Source organism: Camelus dromedarius, chromosome 26 (assembly GCF_036321535.1).
Source record: "Camelus dromedarius isolate mCamDro1 chromosome 26, mCamDro1.pat, whole genome shotgun sequence".
Lineage (NCBI taxonomy): Eukaryota > Metazoa > Chordata > Mammalia > Artiodactyla > Camelidae > Camelus > Camelus dromedarius.
Genome location: NC_087461.1, coordinates 18,002,233 through 18,028,161, shown reverse-complemented (window position 1 = coordinate 18,028,161; position 25,929 = coordinate 18,002,233). Strand labels below are relative to the sequence as shown.

Below are 25,929 nucleotides of genomic sequence, written 5' to 3'. Positions count from 1 at the left end.
TAGGAGAACTTTCTGTTCGTTTAAGCGCCGCATTTTCAACTGCAACGGAAAATACCACCTTCCTTTTAGAAAGTAAAAGCCTACTTAGAAGGGTAATATCCACCACGCCTTTTAATCACAGTCACACATGCTGTAGGATTGTCCTCTCCGAGATCCCCAGGAGCTGCCCCAGTCTGCGACGGCCTGGGCCTAGCTTTGCACCTGACACCCCAAGGGCAGGAAGAGATGCCCTCCCCACTCCACCAACAAAACTCTGAACCCCGTCCCCAAGGCGGCCCCTGAAGTCTAGTCCTCCCCATGGAGGTCCGGGTGGAGGGTGGGAGCCCCACCGAAGTGGTCCCAGGTCCAGCAAGTTCTTCCTGCCGGCAGGGCCGCCAGCCAAGCAGAGGCTGGTGCTGTCCATCACCTTTAGACCCCGGCGTTGCATCCTTCAGAAGCCGCTCTCTCTTCCATAGGTCAGTCGGTCTTGCCCAGAAGCACATCTGAGCATAAAGGCAGAGCGTGTCACTTGAAGGAGCTCCCCGTCCTTGAAGGAGAGGCTCTCTCTCCTGGTAGGGGCCCTGGGGCAGCATCTCGGGAGAGACACACTCACAGCCCGTGTTAGATGTCTGGTGTGTTTCTGGGATGGGGCCCGCCATCTCCTGCTATAGCATTTACCCTTGAAGCTCTTTGGGCCTGCAAGCCTGCAACTTTACCTTGTAGCGAGCCTTGGTGTATTCAATACACAACACTGTGTGAATAGCCCTCCGACACAGGCAACAGATAGGCTCACTGTGGAAAGGGGACGACAAGGTCAAGAGGAGATTAAGACTGAGGTTTGAGGTTAGCAAAAATTAAGGTCAGTTGGAAAAGATAAAGCTGTTCTGGGAACACAATGGATGAAGACCACTATTCGGCAAAGCTCCACGTGAACCAGGGTTGCGGGCCGCACTGGCACAGATGTAACCAGGGAACGCCCAACCGTCGGGTTGCACCACTAAGGGGCTGTCATGCCTGCCTTCCACAACGTCTCGATAAATGAGTACAAATAACAAATAAAATAGATTCAGCTGAAATAAATTCAGCGCGATCATCTCAGGATGTTACTGTTTTGTTATTTAAAAAAAAACCCACCCACAGCTAACAATGGTCCTGGAAGAGGAAGCATAATAAATGACTGGGCTTATGAACGATGCTAACTTTAGACCCATGGAGGGGGCGGGGCAGGAAGACAGCTCAGGGCACTCAGGATACCCGCCCGCGCACAGGTAACTAGGCAGATCCACCTGGGGAACGCACCTGCTGATGCGTGGACGGGGTGGAAGCCCCTGAGTACCAGGCCTCCTCCACACAGGGGTTTTGAACACCAGAGCCTGGGTCCAGGCCCCAGGAAGGTTAGCTCGGAATGGAAAGCTTCAGCCTGGAGGCCCTCCCGCCCTGGTGCTGACCTGCCCTGCCACAGACTGTGATGTTAGCCCATATTCTTAGAAACAGACACAAATTGCTCTTTTGTGGTTGCCAGCGGTTTTCTGCACCATCTTTGGGGCAGGACTTCAACAGACTTTTGACTCTTGGTCCAAGTCTGGTAAGGACCTTTCCCTCCTGCAAGGTAAGTCAGAGGCCCTGCCTCAGGGAGGAGTGTCTGGGGTGTCCTTGCTTTTTACAAGTCAGTACCTGGCACTGCAGTTCTCAGGGACACAGGTGGGGCGGACGCCGTTCCCCCCTCCCAGATGTGGGGCCTCGCCTGTGACGGGCTGGCACCCGGCAACCACACGGCACTCACTCCAGGTTCCTGTGCACCTTCTGATCAATTTCCCAGCTGGAGGAAGGAAGGGCTTCCGGGGAGAACAGCACGGTGAGGAGACGGTGCCTGTGGGCAGGTCACCAGTGATCATGCAGCCGGTCCCCGAGGAGCAGGTGCGGGGTGGGGGTCCAGATGCCAGCGCCCTGGCTCTCTGCCCGTGTGTCTTCTGCGACATCCTTCCCTCCTTTTGCCCCGACTCCCCATCCGGGTCGAGTGGATGGTAATGATTCCTTCCTTTCTAAGTTTGCTGGGGTGGGGGGATGAGATAATATGTTTAAACTGTTTGGCAGAGTGTTGAACACGTAACAAACCCTTGTTTTTAGCTATTGGTACTACTGGTAACCCAATCAAAATCAATTCTCAGTGGGGCGGGTACATTTCCAAACTCTTTCTTCACGATGTCCGGGGCAGGGGGTGAGGGGCGTGCAGGAAAGAGCACAGGAGTGAGCGTTTGTCTCGGCCGGGGGGTTATTTTAGGCCTGCATTGTCCTCTTCTAAGTTGTCACCGGCGGCCCTCACAATAACAGGAAGTAACGATGTCGCTGACTGTCATAACAGGCCCTGCCTTCTGGCGACCGCTGGGCCCTAGGGGAAGGAGCGATGCCCGTGGCCAGCAAACCAGCAGTGAGTTCCTCCCAGCAAAGCAGGAGGAGCAAGCGGGCCACAGAATCCAACAGGCAAGGCCGACTGTGTGGGTCTTTTCCTGTTATCTGTCTTAAAGACATATTCTATTTCCACCAAGGGACAGTCTCTCTCCCCTGGTGTGGTCCCTTCACCGCCACCATCGGCACCGAGAAAAACAACCAGCCCAAGCATCCGCCTCCCTCTCACACACCTCTGGCCGCCCCTCCCTTTCACTGTCGCTCATCTATTCAGCGAGCACTGGGGCTGCGCCACGTGTTCTTTGCAAGCTCAGCTTAGCGCCGTGGAGAGGTGGGGAGGCAGCCGCCAGGGACGGTGATGGAGGGCCCGAAGGCACCAGGAGAACCAGTCCATTCTCTCCCGGGACAGGCCAGGACGCTCGCCCTTGGGAAGGGAGCAAGGGCCCCGAGTCCCACGGCCGGGACTCATCGGGACGTCAACCAGACTCCAGTCTGGGCTCGCTGCACTTCATCAAGATCCCAGAGGTGTAGCCACCTTTGAAACAAAGTGACTGGAACTCAAGACCCACCCAGGTATTTTTTAGGCCGCCGTTTCACACCTGGGTATTTCCTAACTGACCTGACTCTCTAGCTAGAGAAGAAACTCATCAGTAACAATTATCCTGTTGGTGATGACATGGCTGCCAAAACCAGTGAGGTTCCAGGCCGTGCTGCACCTCCCAGTCCCTCAGCACTGGCCCTCCTGCTGCCTCACGCACGAAGGGAACAAAGGCTCTCGGTAGAGCAACCCGGGAGTGTGTGCAGGAGAGACGGACGGTGTCCAGGCACTGCTGGGGAGTGAGGACAAAGCACCTCAGAAGAAGGGGTGACCACAAGAAGATGGGAAACTAGGCCTCATCTCCACGTGTGCCCATGAGCACACCAGCTCACACGACTCCTCCTTCTTTCCGTGAAGAGGTCCAGGTAGCGATGCCTCACACTCGTGACAGGAGGCGAGCAGCTACAGGACACATGACGCTCGTGGAAGGTCTGATTCTGTGGAGCACGAGATACATGGAAACAGATGTCAAACTTGAAGAATTCCTCTTTTTAGAAAACCATTATAAGCAGGTTATGATTTGAGAGAAGCTTAAAAAGCCTCTGAAAATGAACTGTTTGCTGTGCCCAGTAGCACGATCCTGATCGATGTTTCCTGATCACATGTGAGCCTCCCAAGCTGGGGGACCCAGACCCCACATCAGAGATGCTCTTAGGCTGCTAGGTCTCTCATTAGTTACCACTGCACTGATGACAAGAGATGATTACAAGCTGTTGCCAAGTGAACTAGCACAAATTTCACCCAGGACTTCTGGGGCTAAGCAGAGAAGAGCCGACTACGGTATGACTTTCAGATTTGAACCGCTGCTGTGTTACACTATTTTACAGCTTCCTCTGATTATAACATTTCAAAGGAAACACACTAAGGAAACAGGGAACGCCTGATAACAGTGTTTCACATGTTTAATGGCAGCTGAGGACTGTTCAGTGATGGCTACTTGCATCCAAGCCTGCAGTTTCCTCCACGTAGAGATAACAGGGGAATCGCTCCCTGTTTCCCCTGGATCATGTGTGTGCGCACATGTGTTTTCACAAGCAAACCTTGCAACAGGGCAGTGGTGCACAGACAGTTAAACCTGGCGCCATGGATGGACTGCAAGTCTCCTCCTCGCTATAACCTCTGAACACAGATGTAAATTTAACATTTTCACAGGTGTGCTTTTCACGTTGCCATGGGGAGGACAGAGATGCCACCTGGAAGGAGCACGCAATAGGTCCCTGTTGTTGGTGACACGGCCCAAATTGGGACGCAATAAACACCCAGCTTTAAATCATCTGATGCCTAGAATGCCGATTGTGTGCAGCTTCACGGACAGTCACGGTTTTCCCACTATAAACCTCCAAATGCAGCAGTGACACTGGACATGCCCTGTGAGCATTTTTTCTGTACCACGTGGGTGACTTTCATGCCAAGCCTACAGCCAGTTTCATCATCCCAGCCCATGACCTGAGACCCTTTAGAAGTGGTCGAGCACCTAGGTGAGCTCTGTGCGGAGTGAGTGGCTTAAGGGGGCAATGCCAAATCTTCAGGCTTCGTAAATGACCGGTCAGGGAAGAGAAAAGAAAGGATGTTTGGGATGCATGGTCAGCCCCTACCCTGGGCCTGGAAAGTGCCCTCCTCCAAAGCCCCTTTGCCCAGAGCAGTGGGGCTCAGACACCCCTGCCATCCAGCCTCCCTCCCCGCACCAACCGAGCAGGACTGACCCGCGAACCAAGCCAAAGCGCCTAGGGCTGCCCCAAACCACGGATTCTCTCTCAAAAATGTCAACTCAGACATAGGGTGGAAATCACAGGGGGTCTGGAGCTAAACTGCCACATAGAGGCGGCAGCATCACGCAAGCGCCCAAGCCAAAGATGCTGGGAAGTGGTGCCCACCGGGGGAGGGGGAAAGGCCAGCAGAGGAGCAACAGGGCCAGGAGGTGCCCTGACAAGTGACCATGTGGAGGGAGATCGGGAAGGTCCTGCAGGGGACAACCCAGGGCCCAGGCAGACATCGGCTGATCCATTCTGGGGCCCGGCTGCCTCATCCCTACCTGGGAGGAGACCCGCCAGTCTGCGTGTCCCACCCATGGACGGGCCACGAGACCCCCGCTATATCCGCACCACAACCTCCTCTTCTGTGCACCCAGAGGAGCCACAAGGAGGGAGACCCTCCCGCCCCGGGACCAGTCTGCCCCCTGGGAGCTCTGCTGTGTCTGTGCCGGTCCCCCACGCCTCCCACCCTGCTCGCCCCCCAAACTTAGCCCATTCAGATGCAGCTGCCAACACCACGACCTCAGTGGCCAGCTCGGAAGCCAAGCCTCCTCCTCATGCCAGAACCTTCCCAGACTCGCCTCCCACAGGTCCTTGCACTGGAAACTTCTCCACTTCCCACCGACCATGAGCCAGCGCTCCGGAATACTCCGCACTTGCACGGCCGCCTTGGCTCGTCAGTACTAGGTCTGATCCAATGAGTTCACGTGTGTTTAATAAATGCCAAATTCTTTTACAGGATTTACCACAACCAGGGAGAGCTTTAATATTAGCACCTGCTGATTTCCTCTCAAAGCACTTTTTTTCTGAGGGGAAAAATAATTCTCCTCCCACCAACCTTTCCGTTTGCCTCTTGCTTTTAGTTCTCTGTGGCCCCAAAAATAGAAAACATCTTTTCATTTCAACCCAGGAAGCCGGGCAGCTGGTCTGTGAGGCCCTGGGCACTGGCATGGGTTTCTGCAGACACGTGTGCGTGTCCTCTTCCCAACCTACAAGGCAACCTTCTATCCAGCAGCCACTCTGCGCCTCCCAGGTCAACCAGCCAACCTCAGCGATGCCAGGATGCGGCCAGATCTGCTGAGAACTCTGCCCAGGGCTGCATGCGACCACTCATCTGAGCACGTCACTCAAGACAGAAAGCAAGCCTGCCGGCAGGTCTGATGGAAGCCAGGCTGGGGGCCCTCGCAGTCTTCAGGAACCTGTTACCACATAGAGGCTGGAAGGTCCTGAGCAAGATGTGGACGAGCTGGGAGCCTCACTGCCCACACAGAATTCTTCTGCCTCCCACTCGGGACCCAAATCTGATCTCCTTCAAGCCTGGGACAGACCCCACACAGCCTACGGGACACGTTCGCCTGGTTCCACAGCCACCGTCTTCACCTCGTTAGACACTGAGCCTTCTGCTTCTCAGCAGCTGTTCCACGGGGGGAGAATGAACTGGATCCCTGGGTATGGTCACTGTATGCCCGGCAAGCTCTGCAGGAAACACACAAGGAGGAGCAGTCAAGGCCCAGCCTCGGTGCCCTGTGATCTAAGGAGGAGGTAGGCGTCCTCGCACAAAACCAGGACCAAGGCAGGCGGGGTGACATCGAGCAGGGGTCTGTGTAGTGGCAGCCAGGCTGTCCCGACCCTCAGCCATCGTGTTCACAAGCACCTTCTTCCAAAGTCCTCGGCGGGGATGCTTTTCAGGGACTATGGTGGCAGACAGAGGCCCAAGATGGTGGTGGACACGAGTGTGAGATTAGAAGGCCAAGCTTAAATAAAAGTGGCATCAAGTCCTTCTCCACCCTGGGTTCCCTCCTGAACGTCTGCCCCTCGCCAGAAAGGTGGTCCTCACCTGGACACACAAACCTGCTTCTACTCCACCGGGCATGAGGAGGGGCCATCACCCCAGCTTGCACTCAGTCACCGAGTGCTGAATGCTCCAACTTAGAAGAGCAAAGTCCTTCCCATCTTCGCCTGAAAGCTACAGACCAGCGAGGAAGAGCCTTCCCGTGGACTGGCGACTTCTAACCCTGGAAGCCTGGTTCCTTCCCTCTGGGCTCGGTTCACTCCCCTTCTTGTTTGCTTGCTTGTTTGTTTCCCTTAAAGACAGGCCTCTGCTCTCATCCGTCTCCTTGGCCCATCCTGGGCCGGTTACACGCAGCCTATGGCACACTCTGCAGGGCAGAGCCCCTGCCCCGGTCTGAGCCTGGTCCCGACGCAGCACTGAAGACAGTTTTACAGTGATAGCAAAGGTTTCCTCCAGGTTGAAAGTGCCTGGCTGGGGGCCGTGGGTCCCCTCCTGTGCTGGCTCTGGGGCAAGCTGCCGAAATTCCCTTTATTTACCTCCCTCCCCATCCCCCTGGCCAATCCCCCCTCTTTTTTCCGTTGTTGCTGTAAGAAAACACCCACAGACGCAGTTGTATTCAGATGGGATACCCACGCTGGGGCCAGTGTGAGTGTGGAAGGAAAAGCTGGGTTGGAAGCCAATGGAACTGTATGAACATATGAGAAGAAAGGTTTTCTTTTTTGAAAGGGGAGGGGAAGACATACCTCTTTCAACTCTGCAACGTACAAAACATTGAAACATGTTCATGAGAGAGCTTAATGTTCTAACAACATGTGCCTGACATAAACTGGCTTTTACAGAGTTTCTAAACAAGTCCTGGCTGAAAGATGTGAGAGATTATCAGGGAACAAAGAGGCTGAGTATTAAAAGGCGGTGCTGGTGGGACAGAGTTCGTTTACTCGCCGCTATTTCCTGAAGGTCTGTTGCTCTAAGTGCATGGAGCCTCCCAAACGCTCCATGGACAGAAGCATCCATGTCACCCAGTCTCCCCTCCCCCGGGGCCCCAGCCAAATACAAGGTATTGCAGGATGTACTTACACACCCGAGTCAAACGCAAACAGTGGGTCCACCACCAAGCTTACCCGGCCTCAGAGATCCTGGGAGCAGAAGCGTCCGGGGGCTCCCCGTGGACCCTCGGTCGGCGGCGACTGCTCTCAGGGTCGCTCACTCGCCCCTTTCCCAGCGACGTCTCGCCACGGGGGCGGCCGGCGGGGCCATCCTCACACCCGTTCAGCAGCCCGGGGCCGGCCTGCGCCCTGGCCCTTGCTGGCTGGCGGCCCTCGCAGTCACTCTCGTGCGGCGCGGGGGGCTTCCTCGGCAGCTTGTACCCGTGAGAAACCAGGAGGTCTTCCACGCTGTACATCGTGCACCGGCCGCATCAACACTCCGCCGCTGGGACTGTGGTGGTGGCGGTGGTGGTGGCAGGACCCACGCTGCAGGGACAACAGAGAGAGTCTGTGAGCAGTCGCCGAGTCCCCCTGTCCGACACCACCTCCCCCCACCCCCGGACCAAACCCGACCTTGGTTGTGGTGTCTGCAGAGAAAGGAAAGGAGCTGGACTCCCCATCCCATTCGAGCAGGGGGTCTGGGGGTGCTGGAGGGGCTTGGCAGAGTGTGGCACTAACTCTGGGGGCCCTGCCCTCCGATGGCTGCCTCTTTCAGCAGAGTCTGGAATCACGTTTAAGCCACGAAATGATTAACATTGTCCACCCACTCCCTGCCCCAGACGTCTGAAAACACCACACACAGGAGTGAGGACAAAATAAATACACACTCTGAAGCTGCAATCACTACTCCACGTTGCTAAACCGAGCAACTGCCAGCGTCCAGCTTAATCTGATTACACTTCTCTGCTTTCATCTTGTAGACACAGCTTTTGCTCCAGCAGAGCAGAGCGAGGTCTCTCATCAGCACAGGGATACACTTCAGTGGAAGCAATCTAGGTGGTTATCTAGCTGCTAAAAATAGATCTTAAGTCTTCAGGCTCATAATGAGAAAACCCACGACACACTGACCAAGTGTACACCCCCAGCCCACCACACAGTCCCAAACGTCTTTCCACGGGAAACTTTTGAGCGTCAAATTTCTCCCCAATATATCTTGGGTAAACAGTCTGTGTCTTTGAGCAAAGGGTGTTCACAGCCCAATCCTGCCATGGTACAAGAATTCAACAACAGCAACTTGCCAGCCAAACTGTCCTAAGGCAGTGGTACCAACCAAGACGGGTAAAGATGGACAGAAGCCTGCTGGAAAGCACATGTGTGCAAAGAGGTGGGGCTGTCTTGTTTATTTTTACACAAGAGCATCTTCTTTCCTGTGTCTTCTGGTTGTTAATAGGCAGTTTGATCATACAGATCTGCTGCTGCCTCCCCAGGGTCTGCAATGCTGGCCTGGATGACAGGCACACCGAAGGCCAGCCTGGAAGAGCCCGGCCAGCTCCAGCCCCGCTTGGCTGGTGGATGGAAATAGCACAGTGGCAGCCCCGGCAAACAATGGCCAGGAAATGCCTGCCGGCCCGTGTGCAGGTGAAAGGGAGACGCATGTGCTTCCTGCCGGCGGGAGTTCTCAGTGGGGCCCATCTCACAATCCTGCTGACCGTGCAGGACCTCGCCCTCATCACACGCCAGGCTGGGGCAGCAGCAGAATCTCCGCTGTCAGCATGGATTGCGGGGGGATATCCGACTCTGGAAGGTACCTGCACCGTATGGAAGACTCCCAAGCTCCGGCAGTTACTGTGCCGGTAGAACACTCTCTGTAGCAACTCCGCTGTTCCTGACGCCACCGCCCTTCATCTTCCAGGAGCTTGTACAACACTGACATAGAAATGGAGGCACCAGAAAGGCAAGCATTTGTTCTTTGATGTGACTGAGCAAGTCACCAGGCTGGGGGCTGCAGAGGCAAGAGATTCATTCCAAACCCAGGGCTATGGGACATGGAGGCAAGGTCTTTGTTTTGCATCTGGCACATAGTAGGCTCTCAATAAATAACTGGATGTGGGAGAAAGGGACATTTGGGCTAGGTTTTGAAGGATGATTAGGAGTTCACTGCATAAACCACATGTGTATGTGGATGAGAAGGGGAACTGGAAAATAGATGTGGGGTACCATTTATCCCAGGAGTAGAGAAATGACACAGCAGTGGATCCCTGGTAACCTGGACCAGGGTCCCCAGACTCTCTGGCTCAATGTCACACATCTGGTCAGCACCGCAGTTCAAGTTAGAGTTTAGGTTGAGGACACTGAGTTTCCCTCTGCTATTACGTCAGGCTCTTTAAAAACCAAGCAAAGTGCACTGCACCCAGCTGGCCACCCAACACACAGAGGAGCAGGCCGGTGTCCACCACAGGGGCCACTGTAGGGTGCTAAGCAGCGATGACCTTCAAGAAAAACATACAGGAGTCATGTCCCCTGGGGCTAGGAAAGTCAGCCGGCTATGGCTACGTCTGTGTGGGGGCAGATTCAGAGAACCCTTAAGTGGCATGACAATCAGGCCAAGCCATAAACAACTTTCAAAAAAGATTCAAACTCGTAAGTGCTGTAACTTGACGTCATAGGTCTGAGGTCCGAGGCGTACTGACTTGGGGGAGCTCCTAACTCGTCTGGTATCTCGGGGGCCAGCAGCTTGTGGGGAGCAGGAGAAAGGACACCAGCCTCAAGCTTCAACACATGGGCCGAGCAGCCCTACAGGAAGCAAGGGGAGCCCCACGGGCCCCACAACCCAGAGGAGTTCCCAGCCATCGTCTGACCCCCGGAGGACCCTTCTCCAGCAGACTTAGACTCCTGGCCTCCTCGACCCCAGCTCAGAGCCTGGGCTTCTCCCTCGCTCCACACCGAGGCTAAACATCACCTCTCCTCTCCCACAGAGTCCTCAACAGCCACACGGTCTTTCTAGCCCTTTGGATTGGACTGAACAGCCCCGCACAGTTCAAACCCATGTTGTTCAAGGGCGCCTCTACGTAAAACAGCACTATATCACGCGTCGTCCTTTTAGTCCCGGCACCAAGCCTCAGTTTTCTGATCTGCAAAATGGCAACGCCACTATATTCCTGTCTCATCAGGCAGTGCTGAGGGCCAAACAAGCACACGTAAAAGCATTAGTCGCCCCACGAATGTACGCCCATGGGTTTACCGTGCTACTCCGTCTCTGAGGGGCTACCTGCCCTCAAGAAAAGCTTTCATATTAGTTATTCACCGTGACCATTAGACCACGTCCTAACTTCTTCTGTGTCATTTGGGATGTAACTCTCTATTTCCAAAGTCATACACGCTTTGTATCACCCAGATACCTGTCTTTCATGAATGGCCACTTCAGTCACCACCCAAGTCACTTCCAACAGTGCATGTTACTTACATCAAAACACGATGCCTGGGTGCCTCTGATGCACCAGGCACTGAAACTCTAATAATGAATAAGACACATTCTTTACTCTTGAGAATCTTACTGGCTTGCTGTAGCGACAGCTAGAAACCAGGTCACTGAAACATAGCCCACGCGTCTATTAGTGACGGCAGCCTGCCACTTCTCCGGAGTGTCGTGGCCCTGCGACCGGGATGAGGACAGGAGGATGCAGATGGGACCCGAACCCAGTCTCAAGGGGTCAGGAAGGCCTCTGGAAAACCGCTTCTAAGCCAAACAGATCGTCTCCCTCCGGGTGGAGCGGCACTGTGCGATCACTCTGCAGGTATGATTTTCCAGCCAGTTCACGTATGAATTCTTTCCCTCGCCCCTTTGCTCATTGTCTTGTATCAAATCCAGTGGAACATCTAGTGAAAGGGTCGAGTCCGTGCCGGCACCAGGTGCAACCCCAGGGAGGGAGGGACTTGGAGCCCCGGGTGCCGGAAGTCCAGGACACAAACGAGCCCACTTTCAGGATCTTTTTTCATTCTATGGGTATCTAACTACCAGTATGCAAAGGAGACATTTAAGATAAGAACATACATGTTAACAGAACAGTCCCTCACAGAGGGAGGCGCTGGGAGATGTCCTCGCTAGGAGAGTCTTAAGCAGGGGTTGAGGCAACGGGTTTAGAAGCTCTGTTGCTTTTCCAGGAACCCACTGAGGGTGTGTGCACACATCAATCAAAACTTGAAGGGAAAAATATTTACTTTCACAACCTGACAGGTGCTCCAATATTTTCTATTTGATTTCACTTTTTAAAAATGCTGGTTGCCACCCCCCTAAACGTCATGTCGCCCTCATCGGTCACCACCCACAGCCTGGAAAGCACTAATGAAGAAGTCCATCCTGTGCTGGTCTGGATGCCAGACTAGATGGCCCCTGAGAACTCTGTCAAGTTCAAAGAGCCCATCAATCGATGAGAAATTGCTTCGTCCGACAAGTTCCTTGCTGTGTTCTCAACAGCACTGTGGCTCTTCCAGACTATCAAAAATCTCCTTTCCAAGAAAAGTCATGGCAACTAAGTGAAGCTACTTTCCTATTCCTCAGGGCATAAGATGAAAAGGAAGAAACCTTCCTAAGGGAAAGTCCTGTCTTCTGCTTCCTTCCTCACCCTACACCCGATCTACCTGGGACCTGACACCTGAGGCCTCGGCACACCGCATCACTGGTTGACAGATAAATCTGGCATCTCAGAAGTGAAGAGGGACAGGGACGCCAAACAGCCTTCAAAATGAACCGGGTCTGCGGTGCTGCTGCTTGGGAGAGCCATTCCTGGCGGGGTTTTTGTTTCTTTTGGGTTCACTATGGTTCTTTTCATCTTTTCCTACTATTTTCTAACCCACATATTCCTAGAGTAAGTCCAGCAATCCAAAGACAAAATTTATACAGCACTTTAAAAATTCTACCTTCCCCCATAAAAACCTGACAGTCTCGTAAAAGGGACCCGTGTCCTGGCGGGGCTCCTTCCCTGGGCAGCGTGTGCTCAGCTGTTTCTTCTCATCACAGGTGGGAGCGGCTGCAGACCTTCTACCCCGTCACCCCCACCCACCCCGACAGAGAGGGACCAGAAGCACAGTAGTAAGAAGAGAACGTGGGCTTTCAGGACAGAAGGGCCTGGCTTTCCAGCCTGGCTTCCGCTTGGTCGATGGCCTTTACCAAGTGACTTAACTTCCAAGCCTCAGTTTTCCAATCTGTAAAATAGATCTGCCAATTATTCCAAAGAAAAGTACATGGCCTCCAGGAGCCATTAGCGTGTCGGGATAGTCATTTCTACTGGACTTTGTGATGTTGCTCGATTTAACCAGAGAGAAATCCGGGCTCAACCTAGTCACCTGGACTCAGACATCTTCTCACCAGGCTGCAGCAAAACAAACCGTGTGATGAAAGCAAACTCTGTCAGGCAGCACACAGAAAGGGGAAAAACTGGATTTGTAACACACCAAAAAACGGTGAGGCTAAATGCAAACTTCTGGGGTTTACCCTCTGTTCTGTTATGAAAACTGCATACTCACAAGTATCAAAACTCATAGTGTGACCAAGGAAATGGTGAAGGAAGACAAAAGGTAACACTGAGCTGGGTAAGAAGTCTGGGTTCAATCCACAATTCTCTTGTTCACCTCCACAGGACTGGTCTAAATTAAATTAAATTCATGAGATGAGACCCCAAAAGAAAAGCTGATAGCATGCAGGCTCTAATCCAGTGGGGTTAAAGGGGGCAGGGTTGGAGGAATAGCAGGGCTGAAGAGCCGGGCTTCCCAGGCTGGGCCTTTTGACAGACTCAAGACATCGCCAGGTTTCTATGCTACGACTTTTTTCCGCTTGAGGATGCTTGTGGTAGGTGGTGAAACGCTCAAATACTCTCCAGCAGATGCATAACAAATTCACCAAGAATGTCTTCCAATTCGTGGTTAATTTATCCTCCAGCCACGCTGCCCGCCCCAATAAACTCTTCATACAAAGCAGAAGCTCAGAGAAGCAGCACAGGAAAAGAGAATTGCATCAACCATCCATCCACTGAGCACCTGCCATGTGCCAGCTACTCTGTTAGTTGCTTGGCACATCTTACTTCCTTTCCTATTCCCAGTAAACTTCCTGCTGTAGATACAAATGTCTCCATTTTACAGACGAGAAAAACCGCGGCTGAGAGTCCGAGGTCACACAGCTCATAAGTGCAGACCCCAGGGTCAAACCAGGCTCTGTCCAGCTTGCTACTATTTTAGGCTCTATATTTCCTTAATAGCAATGAAAGTTTCCTAATCTACTAAATAATGCATAAATATAAACCGAAAAAGACAAGAAGCCATGGTGGCATAAAAATTTTAAACTGCATATTTAAAAGGAAAAAATTTCTCCTTTATTCTCTGGGGTTAGGATGGCACTTCTAGGTGATTCTTTCCTGGTACCCACCAAGCACACACATACTCCATGCACGCATGTGTGCACGCACGCGCAAGCCCACACGATGGCTGATGCCTGGCTTGACTGTCTAGCAATGCTAGCATTGATTCCTAAATACTCGGTAATGGGATTCATTCCCAGATACAGCACGAGGTGCTTTGTGACCTTCAGCAGACCTCATCAATCATTTTGGGTTTCAGGCTCTTGGTCAGTGACCTGGAGTTATCATAAAACCTTGAAAAGCAGACACACCACATCTATGAGAAATGGAAGAGGATTGAGTTACTTTCAGGAAAAAAAAAAAAAACTAAATTCTAAAAGAAAAAAAAAGATCTATATAGAAATAGCCACTTCTATCTGCAACATGATAGGAGTCTGGACTTAACTGAGCAAACAATGCGAAACCACAGAAGGGTCTGGGCAGGCAAAGGAGAGATGTTTTGACGGTGAATCGGGAAAGAGGGGGACTGACGTGGTTAGAACAAGGACAGATGTGGACAAGCAGTCACAAGTCCCCTCCACTGTAACGCGGAGGGGTGGCAACAGGGGGGATAAGAAAAACAAAGGGATTAAGAGCCATTTTCAAGGGAAGAGGTGCAGTGGATCTCAGTCTTGGTGACTAAGGTGCTGGTCCTTTCATTATGAGAAACACAGAGATTGGAAATAACTCTTGGCTGAAGGTGACAGGTAATTTGATTTTGATTTAACTAGCTTATTCCTGCAAACGTTTCTTGTGCCCAAATCAGTTTCAAATGGGTTTTCATCAGAATTTTTGTCGTTTCCAAAGAACCTGAGTGAAACTACATAAAGTCATCTTTCTGTGTGGGAGACTTCTAAGTTCTTTAAATATTAGCTGTGTCCTTTGCATTCAGGCTGAAGGGCCGATAAAGTTAGGAAAGCACCAAGAATCCATTAGGATTTGAGCACGGAGTGAGTGGTCCACCCCACCCCCTCCCCCTAGGGATGATTTCTGTTTCCCCTCATCACTCAATACACATCGGCTGTGTGGGACTGAGGCTGAGACAATGCCTGAGAGAAAAGGGGAGAATCCATGGGTCTCAGTCTTCCCCGGAAACAGCAAAATGTGAAGGCTGAGCTGGAGGTTCGTCAGGTTCCTTCTCGCTCTAGAAATCGCCCCTTTCCCTCACCTGCTCTCCCCGGTGACCAACAAGCACGCACTTCCTAGTCAGCTGGCCCCAGTGAGGAGAACACAGCTTGTGGTTGTGCCACAGAACACAGCTAACTGGGTCATGTGAAGACGGACCCTCTGGCCTTGGCCTCGTTAGTAGCAGCCATACGAGGCCAACCAAGGGAGCAGAGCTGAAGAGCCATGCACTGCGTGGAGGGGGAGGAGGGGGCGGGTCAGGCCAGGGAGACCATCCAGCAGCTGTCCCTCCCAGGACCCCCAGAGCGCAGGCGCCGCCCACTGACTCTGGGGACATAAAGACACAGGAGCGCCATCAACACCCGCCCCTGAGGATGGTGTCGTCTAGGTGGTCACTTCAGTCACGGGCATCCTCAACACTAGAGGTTGAGACTCACCCACGAATGTTAATGAACAGGTGCCACAGACTCCTCCCTTTCCATTTATAAAAATATTCTCATATTTACAGTTACCAGGCTCCCCAAGACAGTGAAATGAAACAAAATATTCATAAACCGATTAAATCAACCAAAACTTGATTGATTTTTAATGTGTGCCCAGAACACGAAAGCTAATAAAGGAAAGAGACAAACACCCAACTAAAAATACGAAACAAATGTTCACCCCTACCTGTGATCCAGGACATGTAAATTAACCCAAAATGCCATTATTCACCTCCGAAATTATTAAAGCTTCTAGAAAGCAGGATCTGCTGTTGGTGAGGGCCTGGTGAGTGAGCTACAAAGGTTCTCCTGTTTGTGGGTATATGAATGTGGGGGGCGGGTCTGTAGGTAAACGGCTACTTCCTTTCTTAAAAGTGATTAATATTATAAGATCTTTAAAAATCTGAAAATTTGTGGACTAATAATCTCACTTCTTGGGATCCATCCTCATGAAATAATCAGAGATACACACAGAGTTTTACATAAGGATACGTATCTAAGTTTTAATTATGATAACAGAGAAAAAAGCTAGAGTAAATGTTCATTTAAGAGATGGTTAAAAAAATCCTGCGGCATCCATGTGGTAGGCTAAAATATGCACACATGTGTATCCAATTATGTTTTCAGATACATATTTCTTTTTTTTTTAATTTTGTGTTTTCAGATATATCATGGTACAGGAGAAAATGCTCATGGTACCATGTTGAGTAATAGAGACGGGATATAAAGCCTAAATGTAGTGTGTATAAGACCAATTTCATTTACATACACACACACACACAGAGCGGGGAGAAACTCCAAAAGGAAACAGACCAGAATATCAACAGTGGTATTGGGTTCTGAGTTTTTCTTTAAATGTCCTTATTTATACTTTGCTGTATTTTATGATGTTCTGTCATGAAATATACTAGATTGAACCACATGAAGTTGCTATTTTGCAGGTAAAAAATGGTCAAATATTGGTACTTTCTTGTTCTTTAGCTTAATATCTTTTCCTCATCAGGGGATAAAACCTTAAAAACAAAAAGTTGCTTAGGTAGGATCAGGAAAATGTATCTGCAGAAACGTATCACTTATTTGGAAGACTCGATGAGAGTAAGACACAGAAGAAAAGAATAAATGAATAGTAAATTACATCAGGTTTGAAGGGTCTAGTACATGCTATGTGTGTCTTACCTGCTACAGAGATATTTGACCAGCCTCTACTAGGTTGAAAATCACATGTTCTGCTGACAAAATTGAATATAAGATTACAAGCAGCATTCTAAAGGTCTTGATGAGACATTGGTACTCGTCTAGGAAACCTAAACTTCTCAGTTATACTCGCTGACATTCCATACTTAAGATGTATTTAGTCCCTCAAATTGTTGGCAGTTGACTGTAAATATTTCTTCAACTGACAATGTCTTGGTCTAATGTTATGATTAATATATAACAAAGTACTTTTTTTAAACAAGAGGTAAATAGCCAAGACACAAAACAAACCAGATTGGAGCACTTTGCTAACTTGCACAGACTTTTAATGCTTTCTCCAGCTTTTTTTTTTTGATGGCAGAACCATGTATTTTATTATGAGCAAAAGGGTTGCTATTTCCCTTCCCAGTCTTAATAATTAAAGAGCTCAACACTTCCAGTCTGAATTCTGGTACAATAAGTGCTCACACTGTCATTACCACACCACAGAGCAATGACCATCTCCTTCAGGGCCCTCAAGTGGTTAAAACTTCCTAAGACAGAAAAGCAGACTGATTCACTGAGTTGAGTTTCTTTAAGGTGACCAAAAAACCAACCAACCAACAAACAAAAAACCCTGAGATGGAAAACTTGGGTCTAAGATCAAAAGGCTTCAGGAATGCTCACCTTGCTGGGTTGGGTTGGTGTTAAGGCACTGATTAAAAAAGAGTAGAAAATAAAGTAGCAAATATTATGGACTTAACTTCTTTCATAAGTATTTTTTCTTCTAATTTCTCTCTTCTGTCCTTTACCCCACAACTTGCATGAACACAGTCACACTCACACACACTTTCCTGTCTTCTCTCTCACTTCTAAATTCTGTCACACAATGATTGCTCTGGAGATCCCACCCATTTTTATGAGACCCTAAGTACCTCATTAATGTTCCTGAAAGATTAGCGGTCACTGAGAAAAGGACTGACATTGGATAAGATAGTTGGCTATTTGCAAAAACAACTATAAAACTTATAATAGGTTAGAATTAAATTCCACTATCACCACATGGGTCAAATTCCACATACAGGTTAGAATTAAACTCCACTATCATCATATATGTCAAGCTCCACATATAAAGATTCCTAAAATTGTCTCTTGAACTTACAACACATTAGCTTTGTTTTTAAATGTCTTTAGAATAAGAAAGCCAAAGTTTTACAAAAATGGTAAAGTTTAAATTATTTCACATAATTCTTACATTATTTTGTAATTAGGAAAGTCTCTATATAAAGTTATTCTAGAAGTAAGCACTGAAAAATTCACTGTTTAAGTAAAAAGTAAAAGTTCCAAATAATCCCACTGTGTCGAGATAACCATCTGGTTTCCATTTCCCCAACTAGTCATCCTATACATACAGTTGCTTTCTCTCTCCTTTTTTCCCCCTCTTTGAAATATATCTTGGTGTCCCTTCATAATAGTACCTGAATTCTTGCATTTACACACAGAAGAAACAAGCTTAATACCCAAGCTCGAGAGAGAGAACCAAAAAGCAGCAAACTACGATGATATTCAGTGGTCTGATAGTAAAGTCTTAGCCAGTTTAGCCAGGCTGTTCCTAACTATATTACCTACAGAAAGTTTTCGGAAAATACATTTAGTTAAAGAAAGTAAAGGTAACGAGCCAAATTTTAAACAAGATACCACAAATTCAAACCAAGATAATGAAGCTTTAACACCAAGGTGGTTCCTGTATTTTTTAAATGACAAGTAGAGTTTAAAAAATATATCAGAGGATTGGAGACTGATACAGCCCGCTCTGGGCTGCTGGCCTTAGCAAGTGGGTGTCCCCTGGCATTCCTTAAGTCAGCTGGCCCTTGAAACAAAGCACCATGGCAAAGTCTTCTGCTAACCATCTGCTAAAAAAAAACGATTCAACTGCAGTAATGGGTTCAGCAATAGACCCGGAGGATTTCAGAGACAAAGTCTTTGCTTATCAAAATAAAAACCACAATAGAACAATTGTTTCAATCCAACGCTCTGTTTTCCAAACTCTCTCTAGATTGATTAGTGTGAAGTCCGGCCAAGCTCATTAAGGGAGAAAATTCTGGACCCTTACAGCGTGGCTGGTGTCAACTGTCCTCCCAAACTCCAGGGCTCTCCAACTAGGACCATGAGAACTTGGTGGAACCACAGACTCCTGGGCTTTCTTTACTGATAGCACTTCCAGGACTGATTTTTAAAATGTATTTTAAAAATTAGATTCCCAGGATCTTTTCAAAGCAATTGCTTTTTTTTTTAAACTGAAAAACTGGCTCTCATTTATTCTCCTTGTGTACCTCCAATCTCCAGTTACCTCTTTCAGCTAAAATTTTACAGCCAAATGCCACTGGAATCTGTGACTACTCAGATGTTATTAGATAACTCTGATTGTGGACACTCGGGCATTTTAAGTTATGTTCCAAGGAGGTGGAAAGACAAAAATTCTTTTTTTTTTTTTTTTCTGGCACAGGCTTCCTCCAGCCACCCAATCCCCCTAAATCTCTTGGGCCTGCCAAGGGCCTGACCTTCCAATCTCTGCAGCAGAGGGTGACGTTTGGCGGGAGGAAAGCACAGAAGATTAAGGCCTCTGTTCAACAAATATTTGCTCACCCACTCCAGCGGGAGTGAGACAGTTTGCTACGTGCTGCCTGCCCTGAGCAACACTTAGAGCCCTTCAGGAAGCTTGTTCAGCTGTTGGCCAAGAATTAAGACACCTAACATCAAGGTAAATATAAAGTCCAAACCCATAGAACATTATGGAAAACCAAATGAATTGACCAAACTCCCAATTCCGTGTGAAAACCAACACAAGTTCTCAGAAATAGAATCTGTGGATGATTTCCCCCCAAAAAATTTACACTCACTTTTCTTGCTGGATGGTCTTAATCCAGTCATGTTAAATTCTAAAACTGCCTGACGTAAAGCAACATGTCCCTGAAGTTTTACCTGCACAGCCTGCACCCATTCAGGGCACTGAGTCTGCAATTTCGGTCAAAGTATTTCTGGCTGCCTGAATCCCTGACCCACTCCCCTCCCAAGAATCCCCTCCCGTCTTCCAGTCCTCCTCTCAAATCCCCGGGATATCTATTTGCTAATCTGAAAAGACAAAAGAGCCAGAGAAAGGAGAACATGTCCTAGTTGGGTGGTCCACACAGCTCCACCCTCTCCCCCAGAACGGGCCAGGCAACCAGATCTCCAGTGGGGGCAGGGGATGCCGGGGGGAGGGAGAGTGGGTGGCAGCCGCGGGTGTGTGTTGGGGGACGGAGAGTGGCCTGCCTAAGCTAATTCCCCAAAGTCCTCTGCTCCTAGAAAGCGTGGAGGAACAGGGTCTAGGGCATGACCAGGTTGTGCTGGCATAAAGTTCCCGTTTTCCCTTTTTTCTTCAGTAGTGAAATCACAGCTTCTTTTTCAACCCCCCTAGAAGAATTCGAGGCGCTCGGCTGCTGTTACCAGTGTCAGGGAACAAGAGCGGCGCTTTCAGCTGTAAGCTCTGAGCCTCACTGCGGTCAGGGCATCTAGGAGAACATTGGCATTCCGGGGTGAACTGACGGCGACTGGGGATGAGGGGCGCAGAGAGCGCGCGCGGAGACCCCGGGCCGGCAGGCGGGCTCCAGATCCCATAAACCAGCTGATTAACGAGATTTACAGCGCTCGCAGGCGGGGCTCTTTCCTTTCTCCCACCCTTTTTTCCTTTTTTTTTCTCTTTTGCTTAACCGCAAGCAGCCGGGGGCCGGGCCGCCGCGGGCACTGGCTGGGCGGCGATTAGCGCCCTAATCCCAGCGCTGACCCGCCGCGGGGTGGGCGCGCGGGGCTGGGCGGGGCCGGGCGGAGGCGCGGCCCCGAGCTCCCAACGTCCTGCGGGCAGCTCCCGGCTGCCGGGGGCGGGGTAGGGTGAAGAGGAGGCGACTCGTGGGAACCGGGGATCTCGGGGACCCTGCGCAGCGGCTGTCAGTTCCTGGGGTGGAGATACCCGCGAAGTCGCGGCGCGCAAGCGAGGGAGGAGGCTGGCTGGCCCCGGGCTGTGGCCAGCACGCCGAGTGGGGGACAGCGACCCCCGCCCTCTGGGCCCTCCCCGCGCCGAGGGACTATGAGAGCGCCAACGCCAGCAGCTGCCCTCGGCGCCGACCCGGGAACGCGCGCCCGGGGCTGGACACCTGAGGGCGGGGACTCGCCCTCCCAGCAAAGGTGCGCCCCCGCCCAAGGCTGCCGGGCTGGGGATCGCGCGGGGTCTCCGGGCGGGATGCGGACATCCCCCAACGCTGAAAAGGGCGCGGATCCGAGCAACGTCCGGGCTGCAGAAGTTGGGGGGCGAGCGGGAGAGGCTGGGGGCGAGGCCCGCGAAGCGCCGTAGGAGGAGGCCAAATGGACGGTTGGAGTCAGAAGCGGCGAGAGACGCGGGGACTTACCGATCGGCTCCCTCATGCTGCCCGGAGCCGCCGCCGCCGCCGCCGCCGCACCGGCCGGCCGGGGACCAGCGCGACCCGCCCCGCTCGCAGCCGCCGCGGCCGAGCATGCCCGGAGCCGCCGCCGCCCGGCTCCGCCCACCGCCGGCCCTGCCCCACCCCGCGCACTCGCTCCGCCCCGCTCCGCCCCGCCCGCCGCCAGGCCTCGCCTCGCCCATCTCCACGCTCCGCCCCGCCCGCCCCGTGGCCTCCAGGCTGCACTGTCCCGCGCGTGGGCTGCACCCGGGCAGACTCGTGGGCAGAGAGCCTGGATCACCGGCCTCCTCCGGGCCCCGCCTGGGTGGATTATGCCGAAGGCACAGGTGAACTGGCTGCCCTTCCCTCTCTTCCTGTCACTTGGGTTTGGGCGGCTTCAACCCTGTGAGAATGTCCCCCCGACGCACGCACAAACACGCACACAGATACGTGTCCGTATATACACAGCCACACATAGATGCACACAAGCTCTCATATACAGTCACACACACACTTTCACAAAGCACACACGCACCAAAGGCATGAATAGCAGAGGACAGTGACAGGGACAACAGCTTAGTGCTGAGATCTCCTTTAAAAACAGACATCTAAGAGTCTTAGCTTTAGGCTGGAGACGTCGCAGGTGACAGATGAGGAAATTGTAGTCCTATGAGGTGCTGCCGCTGGAAACTGGGAGGCACTAGCAACTGGGAGTTGCTAACTAGAGTTAGCAAAATGCAGAATCTGGCCCAAGACCCTCGTTCTGGACCCTAACCACAAACTGTGTACAGTCTGAGAGAGGAAAAAAAAAGCCCAACACGCTAGTGCTGGAAAAGAAAAACCATATAATCAGGGCTGCGTGGTGCATTATCTGCAGCGCATCCCAGGAAACCAGTGGGAGAGGCAGGAGTAGAAAGCATGATCTGGATGGAGTTCAAGGGGCAGATGGCTTGGGTCCTGATCTTGGATGCTTCTGCCACTTTCTAGATGTATAACCTAACTTTATTAACCCCAATTTCCTCTCTAACAAGATAGGGACAATGACGGTGTATAGGAAAGCCATGAGAATAGGAAAGCCATGAGAATTAAGTGAGATAATGCCTTTTGAGCACTCAACACAGTCCTAACACATGGTAAGAAAGCAGACATGTTAGCTTCTCCCACTAACAGTGGTACTAACACTGGTACCCTGTGGGAAGGCTTCCTGGGGAGTCCCCTGAAGGCAGGTGGGATGTACTAAGCAAAGACAAAGTTGATCATCTCTAGGCTGGGAAAATAAGATGGGAAAACAGAAAAAAAAAATGAAATGCATAAAAGATGAAAATTAGAACATTTTCTAACACCATATACAAAAATACAGTCAAAATGGGTTAAAGACTTAAATGCAAGACCAGATACTATAAACTTCTAGAAGAAAACATAGGCAGAACACTCTTGAACATAAATCACAGCAATATATATTTTAAACCAACTCCTAGAGTAATGGAAATAAAAGCAAAAATAAACAAATGGGATCTAATTAAACTTATAAGCTTTTCTACAGCTAAGGATACCATCAACAAAACAAAAAGACAACCTACAGAATGGGAGAAAATATTTGCAAATCATGCAACTGACAGAGGACTAATTTCCAAAATATACAAACAGCTCATACACCTTAATATCAAAGAAACAAGCAATCCAATCAAAAAATGGGCAGAAGACCTAGACATCTCTCCAAAGAAGACATACAGATGGCCCACAAGCACATGAAAAGATGCTCAACATCACTACTTGTTAGAGAAATGCAAACTAAAACTACAGTGAGATATCACCTAACACCAGTCAGAATAGCCATCACTGAAGAGTCTATAAATGATAAATGCTGGAGAGGGTGTGGAGAAAAGGGAACCCTCCCATACTGTTGGGAGAATCTAAATTGGGGCAGCCACTATGGAGGACAGTACGGAGATTCCTTAAAAAACTAAAAAGAGACTTACCATATGATCCAGCAATCCGAGTCCTAGGCATATATCCAGAGAAAAATACAATTCAAAAAGACACATGCACTCCAATGTTCACAGCAGCACTATTTACAATGGCCAAGACATGGAAACAATCTAAATGTCCATTGACAGATGACTGGATAAAGAAGATGTGAGATAGATGTATATATGTATGTATGTATGTATGTATGTATGTATATACAATGGAATACTACTCAGCCAGAAAAAAGAATAAAATAATGCCATTTGCAGCAATATGGATGGACTTGCAGATTGTCATTCTAAGTGAAAGAAAAAAAGAAAGCCAGAAAGAAAGAAAAATGCCTTATTATATGGCTTATATGTGGAATCTTAAAAAAAGGACACAAATGAACCTATCTACAAAACAGAAATAGACTCACAGACACAGAAAACAAACTTATGGTTACCAAAGGGTAAAGGGGGTAGAGAGGGGTATATTGGGAATTTGAAAATTGCGCCTCTTGGGGAGCGATGGAAACGTCAGCTATCTTGGCTGTGGTGATGATTTCATGGTTGTGTACAGCTATCAAGATTCATCAAACTATACATCTGAAATATGTGTAGTTTACTGCGCAGGAACCAGACCACAATAAAGGTGTTAAAAAAAAAAAAAGAAAAATGCGGAGGCTTTCCTGCGAAATCACAGACGGTGCTTCTTGTCATAAAAGCATCTCTCAGGGATAGGTTGCTTCTTTGATACACCATTCCCTTGTGTCCTCAATTTGTCAATGAAATAACTCAATGAAATAACTTTTTTTTCCCTTTGGCTGTGAAGCATCTGTATGTGACCAGTACTATGCATACACATGAAGCCAAATGTTCCCCCAAGATCATTTCTTAACCTGCCAACTGAGATCAGGACACGGTTCCCCATAAACAATGTTATATTTTTGGGTTTCTGGGTCAAACCCACCGAAGTTTCATAACGTAGCTGTCAAGTTGCAGCAGAGAACAACACTGAAACCACGCAAGGAGCAAGCTAAACCAACCCTTACAGACAGCGTATTTCATAAGAAACTGGGCAGAAAGGCTGGGAAGGGCAGCTTTAATGAGGGGAAGGTAACGAGACTGAGCCAGTGGAGATTCCGGAGAAGATGACTTCACAGTTTCCGAGATTTTTGTGGTTTCTTGACACTGGCTCTTTATCGTGACGACCTCATTTCTGAATGTTTGGCTTCCCTCTTTCCGCAGCTCCAATACAGCACTGGCCCTGCTCTAATGCTTTCCAGCCATGACTAAGGGCCGATTCACATGAACAAGCAGGATGAAAAAAATGAGGCTAGAAGGTGGTGGGGGGGCCAAGGAGAAGGGGGGGAAACTCTTCTGCAGATTCGGGGATACAATTGTGAAGAGGAAGACCGGCAAGATAGCAGAGGTACATCAGTATGGGGGGGCGATTGTCTGATTCATAAATATAAGAAGATAGAGGTGGGGTACGGGAGCGTGGTGCTTCCCCAAGTAAAGATACAAGTGGATGGTAAAATTCAGTGCACCCATCCCCCACCCTGGTCCCCGGTACACAGGCCTGGGGTGGCGGCATGAGATGTGAGACCCAGCTGTGCGGCCATGTGCATGCATGTGGTCTTCTGCCTTTTGTATACACACACGTGTACAGGTATACATCTGTTCCTCATTATGTTTTTAACTAAAAGGGCATTTCTTCATTAGTCATAAGTCTTTGTCACAAAAAGCACCTGCATACATTTTATTTTGGCCATAAGAAGAATGACATCCGTCCTTGTCCCCTCCCACTCTCACTTTGATGTAACTTCAGCCCCTCCCTCTCATCTGCCTCATTTGGGGAGCATTAAACCCAGGGGGAAATAAATCTATCCACTCCTAAAGTGATTGATAGGAAACAGAAAACATGATTTAAAGCAACTCTGAGCGTGATGCTTTCAGAAATCCAGGGCCGCCCGGGACCATGTGGCAGGATCCAGACCTGATGGCCCAGTGTCCCCACACCTCTCTGGGTCCTGGAGAAGGGATTTCACAGCCTCAGGAAGGAACATGGATTACTGAGTCATCGGGGCAGATGTGCACTGACCAGGGAAAGAATGCTTAACAGCCTTCCTAAGAAAAAAAGAAAAGAAAGAAAGAAAGGACAAAACCCTTGTTTCTTTGACTTGCTGCCTTTTCAAGGACCTAGGAAAACCCTCTTCCCTCCTGGCTTTAGGGCCCCAGTGTTGACCTACCACAGGGTTTCCCTGAACTGACTTAATATTCTTTGATGTTTTTCTTAGTCTGTAAAAACTCTAGCCGCTCTACTATTTTAAAAAGATGAATGTTCTTGATAATATCTTCAAGTCCTTCTAGTTGGCTTGTTCTAGAGTCAGACAATGATAGTTACACAAAAACTAGAAAGGGTTTTAGGTCAACAGATGCTTATAAACCTTGTTTCTAAATATTGACATACATTCTATTAACTCAGAGGCTACAATGAATAATTACTTTTAACCACGAACCAGAAATCTGTTTTGCAAAGTGAGCTCCGTGGACCACTTCCTTCAGAATCAACTTGGGAGTCTGACTGGGAGCCAGACTCCTGGGCCTCAGCCACTCTGGGCATGATCAGACTGTCTCATTCCTACAGTTGAGGCCTGGGATCTGTACTTTGAGTAAAGGGCCAGATGATTCGTACCCACGGGAAAGTTTGAGAAGCAAGGCCAGAGCACAGGGAGAGAACTAATGTGCCAAGGGCCCAACAGAATGACAGGCGCATAGTAAACATTCAAAAAACAGTGGCCATGGATGTCCTTGCACAGTGCCGGGGGGACGCCTACGGGGAACGAAGTGCACCAGGTGTCTGTTAACTGTTGACTTAGAAGATTTGGCACCAACCCCAACA

General features: G+C 49.8%; 1 protein-coding gene across 4 annotated transcripts in view; it reads right to left on the bottom strand.

The window, feature by feature from the left end:
* JCAD (junctional cadherin 5 associated) overlaps positions 1-25,929 on the bottom strand; it is a 75,638-nt gene that overhangs the window by 14,385 nt on the left and 35,324 nt on the right. Inside the window, exons 1-2 of one of the 4 annotated variants that reach the window (XM_031444953.2) lie at positions 21,064-21,161; positions 7,648-7,998 (exon numbers count right to left, since the gene is read on the bottom strand). In XM_031444953.2, coding sequence (XP_031300813.2) covers positions 7,648-7,928 — 281 coding nt within the window. In that variant the 5' untranslated portion in view covers positions 7,929-7,998; positions 21,064-21,161. Of the gene's footprint in view, positions 1-1,762; positions 3,436-7,647; positions 7,999-8,085; positions 8,156-21,063; positions 21,162-25,929 lie in introns of those variants that run through there. The other 3 variants (XM_064479440.1, XM_064479439.1, XM_064479441.1) reach the window with 3 other exon arrangements.